We start from the raw sequence: 9,967 nt of genomic DNA, 5'->3' as shown, positions 1-9,967 counted from the left end.
CAGCCATGAACCAGGAGAGCAGCTTCAGAGCCCGTAAGTGGGATATGTACCCGCTTAACTTAAAGCGGGGTGTGTTAGTGGGAATTACATTACTTTTTAAAAGGAGTATGGTTTATTGGTGGTTACCATTAAAGTCTCAGTTACTCAAGTGTGATAAAGGAATTCTTTGGTTCATTTCACATAGCTGGACTTCCTGAGGCACAAATGAAAAAGGGATGTATATACGCTGTATAGCATTGGTAGGGCAGCAGGCTTGTTAGCAGTCAAGAGGTTACCTTTTCAAGTAGAGGACTTTACTATAAAGCAAGGTGCCTTTATATGGTTGTAGTTTCAGGCTGATAGATTGGATAATATGTATTGTTTAGTTTCAGGATCTCCAACAATAAGCCCCCTGCATACATTTTCCGACATACCAATACTATACATAGTATGCAGATAAATCAAGATTCACACTTTTGTACATGTGTGGACATTGTTTCGAATTGTGTTGGCATTTCCAAATAAACATTGTTCCTTATTTACGTTTGTACCCATGCTCTTCTCTTAAGTGATCTTCCTACAATGTTCTCTCTTCATCAGCCCCCAAAAGACGCGTTCGGGGCCCCAACCCAAACATATCGACCCCCCACCAGCTGTTTGATGACACAAGTGGAGGGCCTGTTCCTCATGGAGGAGAGTATCCAAACCATTCATCACCAGCTTTGGGCATCCCAGCACAAGCCTTTTTGTCAGAACCCATGTCCAACTTTGCTATGGCCTATGGCAGCAGCTTGGCCAGTCAGGGAAAGGAGATGATGGACAAGAATGTAAGTGCTTTGCAAAATGGATGCAAGATTAGAGCAGTAGACATCCTAAAATTAGTTTTCCTTTAAAAATATGACCAAACAATAGTTTTATTAAACTTAAAATAGACTGCCTGAGAGATGAAATCTAAAATTCATTACTTTATTCAAATGGCGATGTATACATGAAATAGTCTTTTAGTAGAGGAAGTAAGCAGTTGTAACTACCATATTAAAGGGTACCTAACATGGGCACTAGGCTGCCATGTATATATGAAAGATCAGCTTATAGATGGAGAGCTGCAGTCATCTTTTTTTTTTTTTTTTTTTTTTTCTCTTCAGTGTGCACTTTAATATAATAGCATGGCTCACACAACATTTTCGGTCACCAGGAGCCTTTTGCAAGTGTTTTGGTGACCATTATATGTTTCTATACTCTAGTAATATGTATAAAAAGTGGACACTAAACAAAAGAAGATAGTTGCAGTGCTCAGTATGTTCAAGTATGTTTGTGTGATGTGTGAAGACCAGCACTTGAAGGTCAGCGAAAGCACCAAAAAAATCTGTCACAAGTATTCCTTTGTTGACTATGTGGAGGATGAGAAGAGAAAGGCTTTGTTATTCTTAGAAACCATCAAATATTACGTTTTTAAATTTCATACTGGGTGCTGCTCCTTCTGTTGCAATCATAAAGTACAGCTTCTGGGGTCTGATACATATGCAATATTTTTATGATGCTAATTTCTGGGTCAGATTTTTTTTTCTGTATCCTTTGAGGGCAGTGACACGTGAGATGTTTTCTCAACTCTGCAGACAACGGCATGGAATTTTCAATTGTTTTTTTTGCCATTGTAAATTATTCACATGAAATAATGGAGCAAAAATGTTTGGGTGTATTTTGTGCGATGACATGATGTAACTTACCTGTGGCAATTTACTTTTCCAGTAATGGTAAAGATTTTCACTTATTTTGTTTCCCACACTTTAACACGGGTGACAAAATGACTTGTGTGTCATTGCCGTTAAAGAGAATATGTGGTGGTAGTAGTGGTAACAGTAGATCAGGCCTCTCAGAAAAGGTATGTAAATCCAGTTTAGTAAAGAGTTAATTAATGATGTTTTGTTTTCTGCCATTTTCTTCAAAGATCGACCGGATTATTCCAGTTAGCAAAATCAAATATTATTTTGCAGTCGACACAGTCTATGTGGGTAAAAAGATCGGGCTGCTTATGTTTCCCTACATGCACCAGGTAAAAACTGCTTTCATTGTTTTTTTCATGATTAAAGTTTAAAAGTAGCTAAACGGGTACATTTATTTTTGTGTTATACATAGTGGTTATTGCCTTGCAATTATTTTGTATGAACTAAAGTTTATAAACATGCAGATACAAGGTCTTTATTGATTTTAAGTTGCATTTAAGGGCTCTGGTACACGGGGAGATTAGTCGCCCGCGGCAAAACTCCCTGCTCGCGAGTCTTTTTCGGCGATTTGCGCGAAATCGCGCCGCCGCGTCTGCCATCCCGCCGGCGACTTACATGTTCGCCGGTGGGATGGCAGGGGGAAGGCAACTCGGGGAGATTAGTCGCCCACGAGCAGGGAGTTTTGCCGCGGGCGACTAATCTCCCCGTGTACCAGAGCCCTAAAGAATAGTTCAGCTTTTTACAGATTTAACTGCGCTCCAATCGCTTTGATTACTCAGTGCAGAGATTTAGAGATGGCCACCAGCTGTACTTCGAAACTGCTCCATGATCTGGATGGTGGGAAAGCAGTGTGCAGGATTGTTTCTGATGGCAGGAAAGCAGTGTGAAGGGTTGTTTATGACCAAGGTTAGTCCGAGTGGGAGGAAAGCACATAAAACAACCATGCACTTTTGCTTTTCTGCCATCCAGAACACAGAGAAGTGCTGGTGGTTTTGAATGTGTGCAGCCAGTTGCTATCTAAAGATTTATGTATTGAGTTATTAGAGTGAGTGAAGCAAAGAAAAACAAATTTTTAATCAAAACGGTGCAGATATTTGTAATGAATTTATATTGAGGATGGCTTTTTTTCATAGGGAACCTGTAAACAGATCTGATTTTTTAACTTTACAACCCTTTAATAATATCTTGTATAATTTGCAATTTGTGATTGTATTAGCTTGATATATAAAATTCTGGCCTTGCCAAACAAGTGCATATGTATGGGCAGCTTAACTTAGGTGGTTCTGTATTGAAGAACTGGTAGATGAGATATTGTCTTTCATTCTTTTAGTAAATAGACTGCAGAGTCCTTCAGCTGTACTGGGGTTGTACGTAGTCCCTCGGAAAAACCACATCAAACCCACAGTTAACATGCTGCAAAGAGTTAGATGATGCTATGATATGTTCACCATATTGTAGAAAAATTAAGCATAGCCTGCTGAGTACAACAAAACAGTTGTACAGTGTACAAATAATGGTAGATAAAAGTTTAAAAATACTTCATCTGTGGCATATTTGTAATTGTTGTTATATTGCAGGATTGGGAAGTGAGATACCAACAGGACACCCCAGTGGCCCCAAGATTTGACATTAATGCTCCAGATTTGTACATTCCAGGTGGGTCTCAAAGCATTTAAATACTTGCTCTTAAACTGGGCCCTTGCTCTGTGCCTTAATAAATTGGTATGAGTTAAAGTGAAACATATTTAATGTCAAGAGTAATTTGCAAGGCATATGTTTCCTTCTCTGCCAATAACTATGCTTATAGTAATCAATAATAAAAGTTGTAGCAAAAAAGTCAAGGTTAAGAAAGCTATATGCTGTCTCTAAATATATAAATATTTTTTTCTCTACAGTCATGGCTTTTATCACATATATTCTGGTGGCTGGCTTGGCACTGGGAACACAGAGCAGGTGTGTAAAGTTAAGAGTGGTGAATATCATTTTACTGTTCAAAACTTTATTTAATTTCAGTATTTAAATGCAGAAAAGTCACATGATGCCAAGAGGTTGATTTAGCCAAACCCTAAGGATCCATCTAAATTGAACAACATTAGGATTTAATACACGTCTACACATTATGGAATGAGACATACCGACAATGACTTTATTCTTACTGCACAGCTGCACTATATTTGCCAATGCATGAATGTATACCTGTAGACCTACAAGTCTGGGATTGTGCCCACTAGTGGTCTGTGGGGAGACACCCTGTATAGTGCTCCCACAGAAGTCAAATTTTCTCTAACCCTTTATTAGTGTGCCAGGGTTTTTCAATTGCAGAAGTGAATATGAGTTAAAGCTGTGGAACAGGACTTAAGGGATGTCAGTAAGGCTATGTTGTACACAGCATGTATTCTGGTTTCCTCCCACACTCCAAAAACATACAGACAGGTTAATTGGCGATAGTTTGTGTGTTTGTGATAGGGACCTTAGACTGTAAACTTCACTGAGGTAGGGACTGATGTAAATGATCTATACTTTTTATAAAGCACTTTCTTATATAAATATCAGGAAATAAATCTAATTCTTCTTTGCAGGTTCTCACCAGAGATCCTGGGAATGCAGGCCAGTTCAGCCCTTGCTTGGCTTATTGTAGAGGTGCTTGCAATCCTCCTCAGCCTTTACCTAGTGACTGTAAATACAGATCTTACCACAGTGGATCTTGTAGCTTTTTCCGGATATAAATATGTGGGGTAAGTCCTAATAGATATAGATTAAAAGATGAGTACAAGATTTTACATTATGCATACAATTCTTTCTTGTATATAATTGAGCTATAGTGACCAACAAATCATCTCTCTATTTTATCTTCATATAGCTTGTGAAATAAATGTATTTGGGCACATCTTGTGCGTGTTATATAAGCACCAGCACAAAATTAGGTCATGGTCATGTAGTTCTGTGCCAGCTTCATGAGAGTTAATTGGTGCACCACTAAGTGGCTTTAGGTGTAACTTGCAAAGGAAGCTGTGTAGGTGTTTAATAGAAGAGGTGCTTGTGCCTTACGCTTAATGCATTAAGGTAGGTGCATCCATCAAATTGGTGCTGGGTGATACTGTAAAAAAAAAAAACTGAAATAGAAAGTATTTTGTGTATAGCATTTTAATGTGCGTAATTCTGGGATTATTTTTTCACCTATCATAGTGCCTGCTGCTGGTAAATGAGCCATATCATATTTTTTTAATTGTGATTTCATTATAGGATGACTAAGGCTCTGGCAAAACCCTGCACAATAACATATATGTCTCTGCAAACAGAGTTTGCCAGAATGTTCTGCTTGGTTAAATAACGGAGCAAGAGGCACAGTGTGGGTTTCTGATCCCTGTCAATCACACTTTTTGCACATCTTTTGTTTGTGTGTATTGCAGGATGATTTCAGGAGTTATTTCTGGCCTTCTCTTTGGAAAAACTGGTTACTACGTAGTACTCTCCTGGTGCGGTATCTCTGTAGTTTTTTTCATGGTAAGTGATCATTGTTTATTTCTAGTGGAGCATATGATTTTATCATCCTCATAAATTCAGTATTATAGGAATTAAGGTCCACTGACATATAGAGGGTTTTTATTTTGTTTTTTTTTTACCGTTTCAATTACATTGTTTTTTTGCCCATGATACACAACTGGTGTTTGCATTGTGGCATCAGCAGTCATTTAAATAATACCCAACTGTATCCTAAAGCCTGTCCCTCATTTTGTAGGTAATAATTAATTTTTTTAATTAAACGGTGTCTTTGCAAAATATTATTGATTCCTATTAAAGGGGAACTATCGTGAAATTAATAATCATTAAAATGAATCATCACATGAAGTTATGAAAGTCTCTAAATATAATGTATTCAAATTTTTATACAGTTTTTAATATATATCAGTTTTCACAGTGCTCCCTCTAGCAGCTGCTTCTCTCAGCCCTGCTCCTAGCCTGCTATGAAGTCGGGGTCGGGTTTAGCTAACTGACAGGTATGCCTTTCTCTCATTGGCCGCCAGTGCTGTCAATCTGGAGCTAAGGAAAGCCAGCATCAGTAGTTCAATGGCTTCAGAGGCTCCGTTTGAATGCAAAACTCCTGCCTGCTCTCTCCTTTTGCAGTGCCCTCTCCCTAGAAAGGTTTGTAAGAAGTAAATCAGTGGGTGGTGAATATTACATACAGGGCATTCAAACTGGGACATCAGCGTGTCTCACTGCTCAGCTAAAAGCATGTGCTGTGAAGGGGGGGGGGGAACTACTTCTGACACAGTCGGGGGAAGTTGAAGTAGAGGCAGGAGTTTTGCAGAAATCTGTCCCTGAATGGAGAGAGGACCCTTTTGCAGCAGTGACCTACCAATGCTGGTTTGTAATGCACACGCTTTTGGGAGGGGGCGGGGTCAGGAGAGAGCAGGAGTTTTCTGTGAAGATTTCAGAGAAGGGACAGAGCTAAAGTTGCTGCCTTTAGGTGCCTTTTGGGAGAGGGGAGAGGTATATATCTCTGGGTGTTTGTGTGTATGTGTATCATTATCAGTGTGTGTGTGTGTGTGTATATTTGTGTGTATCTGTGTGTGGGTATATTTGTATGTATCTGTGTGGGTATATTTGTGTGTGTCTGTGTATCTATGTGTGTATATCTGTGTGTCTGTGTATATGTGTGTGTGTGTATATCTGTGTGTGTGTGGGTATATCTGTGTGTGTCTGTGTATATGTACGTGTGTGGGTAAATCTGTGTGTGTCTGTGTATATGTACGTGTGTGGGTAAATCTGTGTGTGTCTGTGTATATGTACGTGTGTGGGTATATCTGTGTGTCAGTCCGTGAATCTATGTGTGTCTTTCTGTGAGAGAGAGTGAGAGAGTGTGTGTGTGCAAAGAAACCCTTACAATGGGCCAACTGCGTATGCAACCTCACATGGGAAAAATAACCTCTGTTGTGTAACATTTGCCTAAAAAAAATAAACTTCAGATTTGTAAATGTTTTTTCCCAAATCTGTGTTTGTGGTTGTAATTCCTACTCTGAAGCCTGAGGGGAGTTACCAAGGTCAAGTAATTAATTACTGTTTGGTATGGTACAGGGTTGGCCAAGTGTTACACTAAGGCTACTGCTACGCAGGGCTGGATTGTCTGAACGAAGACCAAGAATCAGCCCTTTCACTGGCATCAGCCTTCTTACTTGCCTGTGCCCGGTACCACTGCTATGTACAGAGTGCACACACGCAGTGGATTTCAGCTCTGAAATGTGTGAGTATGCATTTAGGAACTGACACGTGTGCGCACCCTGGACAAAGCAGTGGTACCGGGCGCAGGGAAGAAGGCTGATGCCAGTGAAGGGGCCAATTCTCTGTGTTTTTCCATATGTTTTTCCATAGCCTTATATGAGAATGTAATGTAATGCAAATTCAGGGAATGTAATGCAAATTCAGGGAAAATTCATATGCACTATTTTCATTTAGGGTCTATACATCCAACATACTTTAGCAAGAAATTGTGTGAGATGTGGCAAATTGCAACATTTTTAAACGTTTTTCAGAAAAGTCATAAAAACTCACTAAATTTAGGAGAGCTTTGCAGATTGGTACTTTGGTGTAAAAAAAGACTCTTTAACCTTTTTGGATTTGTCAGATTGTGTACTTTCCAAAAATATGTGGTTTTCAGGGGTCACCCTACATTTCTGCAGCTTTTACCCCACATAAAACTGCCATGTGTTTATGAATTAGGTAAAGGTAAGCCATGAAATTAGTGTGCACAAGGTATATTTTGGGGTCTCTAAGTGCCATGTGCTTTGATAACCCTATGTACAGTGGGCATCAAACTGTTCAGTAGACCTCTGGGGTTCATATTTAGGGTGTTTTATCTTGGTACCTAATCACCTGTAGAAAATAAGAGGCTGCATATTGGAGGTTTTGAGGTGATTTTTGGAAATGTCATAAAAATCGGTAAACTTAGAAAAGCTTTATGGCTTGGAATGTGTACTTTCCAAAAATATATGGCTTACAGGGGCAAGCACACTTTTTACTAGCTTTATCCCACATATAATGATGTAAAGGTGTTGATTTTGCAGAAGCTGAAATGACAGAAATGACAGTACATATAGGGGTATGTTCCCATTGGGGCCCCTACATGCCACATACTTAGGTAAACCTATACATATTGGGCATCAAACTGTTCAGTGGACCCCGGGCATCAAACTGTTCAGTGGACCCCTGGCATCAAATTTAGGGTGTTTTCTCTTGGTACCTAGTGATTTGTGGGAGATAAGTTGCTGCAAAGTGGAAGCTTTGAGGTGTGGAAGGATGCTTTGCCTTCAGCATAGGGGAGGGCGGGACATTGTTACTGGTTTTGTGACATCACAGCATGTTGTTGCCACTCCCATTCAGCAATCCCTTGAACTGACTCTGTGAGAAAGGCTTCTAATAGTCTGTAATCTTATTTCTTTTATTTAAAAAAGTAAGCATTTTTGGTAAACAAATATATTTGAGAATTTTATTATTTTGATTATATCTATCCATCTGAAAAATTAAATTTTCACGATAGTTCCCCTTTAAGATGCTTTTACTTTTCAGATCCGCACCCTTCGTTTGAAGATCCTCTCTGAGGCTGCAGCTGAAGGTGTTTTGGTTCGTGGAGCCAGAAACCAGCTGCGTATGTACCTTACAATGGCTATTGCTGCTGTGCAGCCCATCTTCATGTACTGGCTGACCTACCACCTGGTGAGATGATGCCTTACCTGCCTGGATCAAAATGGCCTTTGTCACCCAGGTCCTGCTATGATGTTTATGATAATATATGTTTTACATTAAGAGCCACAGATGCTGTACCAATTGTAAACAAGAACAAGATTCTTCTACACAAACAACACTGACTGGTACCACACAAAGGTTTTGCCAGACCACCAGCTGCAAGATATCAAAGTCCCAATATTATTTCCCTCAATTCAACAGCATATAAAATGACTACAGTTATTTCCTTTAAAGAACCTTTTCTCATTTTTTTTTTGCTACTCTGGTGATTAAAACAAGTATCACCTGGAACTATCAGAATCCTCAAGGTTTAAATATGTGTTTTGTTTTCATGCACTAAAAGAAAAATATCTCTATTTATTGTAGTAGTGGAGAAAACCAACATATTTATCATTTTGGATAGAACTTTGAAATGGACAGTCACACACATGTACATGTGAGACCAGTCTTTATGGAGTATGGGCCTACATCAAACTTCCTTCCTTACCTTCAGGCAAGGAAGGAAGGGAAATATGTTCTATTCAAAACCTAAAGGATATTTTCCATGCTTCATTATTAAAGTAAGCAGTTTGTTTTTAACCATTACAATTGGATGATTTATCTAATTTCTTAGCAGACTTATTGTAGGTCCTTAGCATATAAAATTTGAAATTCACCATCACTGGTCATTGAATGTCCACTCACACATCTGAAGCACCAGTTCTTAAACATCACCCCACCTGCACATATCCAGTGCTGTTTTCCACATCTAGTGTGCAGTTTGTTTCCCCTTCCTGCATATGGCTTGGAATAGACCATTCCCATTATGGTTACTCTTCTTTTTTTTGGAATGTATTATGAAGTGTTTTCGGCTTAATATAGTGAGGCTGTGGATGGGTATCTTCACCTGAATTTTCTAATATATTTGGTTTTATCAAAAACAATGCTGAAATACAAGTGTTAATGCTAGAATCCTGCAGTATTTACCAGCATACAATACAAAGAGACTGCATCAAAAAGGAATTAAATTAACCTCTTATGATGTTTGTGTTAATGGGTGAAATTCCAATATTTTGGCCTTAATATTTTTGTTTTCAAAAATTCTTGTAATGTAGGTTTAGATATGCATGACATTTTACATTTTGTGTTAAGATATTCTGTATCATGCCTCCGCTTTAAATTAAAACATTTTGTCTTGATAACAAGGGAGCTTTGTACAATATCTTGAGTGTATAACTACTTTAATGCACACAAGTCACAATACAATTTGTGTTTATAATACACAAGAGCCATGAATATATTGGAAATTACATTCTTATAAATGGTGTTTAGTGAAGCATTGCAAAAGACTAAATTGGCATTGTGTCCATATATTTTAGAGTATGTCTGTCTAAGAAACCTTTGTTATCAGTCCAAACTAATAAACAATATATATTCAGCACTGCAAACACAAGTCCGCAGGGCAGAATAGTCCTAAGGTTTTAAAAGCAAGCTGCACACAAGCTGTGCTTGGAAAGCGGTTATGGTTGCCTTAGGAGAAAACA

The 9,967-nt window shown here is 38.6% G+C and overlaps 1 protein-coding gene across 1 annotated transcript; it reads left to right on the top strand.

Annotated features, from left to right (window-relative positions):
• The first annotated feature begins 4 nt into the window (after positions 1–4).
• yif1b (Yip1 interacting factor homolog B, membrane trafficking protein) lies at positions 5–9,625 on the top strand. The gene is made up of 8 exons (NM_203951.1): positions 5–33; positions 580–806; positions 1,928–2,032; positions 3,281–3,359; positions 3,599–3,656; positions 4,283–4,438; positions 5,114–5,207; positions 8,268–9,625. The coding sequence occupies exons 1-8, from the start codon at positions 6–8 to the stop codon at positions 8,421–8,423; spliced, it is 903 nt and encodes a 300-aa protein (NP_989282.1). The 5' UTR covers position 5; the 3' UTR covers positions 8,424–9,625.
• Positions 9,626–9,967: the final 342 nt, after the last annotated feature.

This window comes from Xenopus tropicalis, chromosome 8, assembly GCF_000004195.4.
Source record: "Xenopus tropicalis strain Nigerian chromosome 8, UCB_Xtro_10.0, whole genome shotgun sequence".
NCBI lineage: Eukaryota > Metazoa > Chordata > Amphibia > Anura > Pipidae > Xenopus > Xenopus tropicalis.
The sequence above is the reverse complement of the archived record's forward strand: the minus strand, read 5'-3'. Positions and strand labels throughout refer to the sequence as shown.

What these genes read in the sequence shown, in the direction of transcription:
- yif1b (NM_203951.1), top strand. Translation starts at nt 6, where the DNA reads ATGAACCAGGAGAGCAGCTTCAGAGCCC. An exon ending in TCCGGATATAAATATGTGGG is followed by an intron (nt 4,439 to 5,113) that starts GTAAGTCCTAAT and finishes TGTGTATTGCAG; the next exon opens with GATGATTTCAGGAGTTATTT. An exon ending in TCTCTGTAGTTTTTTTCATG is followed by an intron (nt 5,208 to 8,267) that starts GTAAGTGATCAT and finishes TTTACTTTTCAG; the next exon opens with ATCCGCACCCTTCGTTTGAA.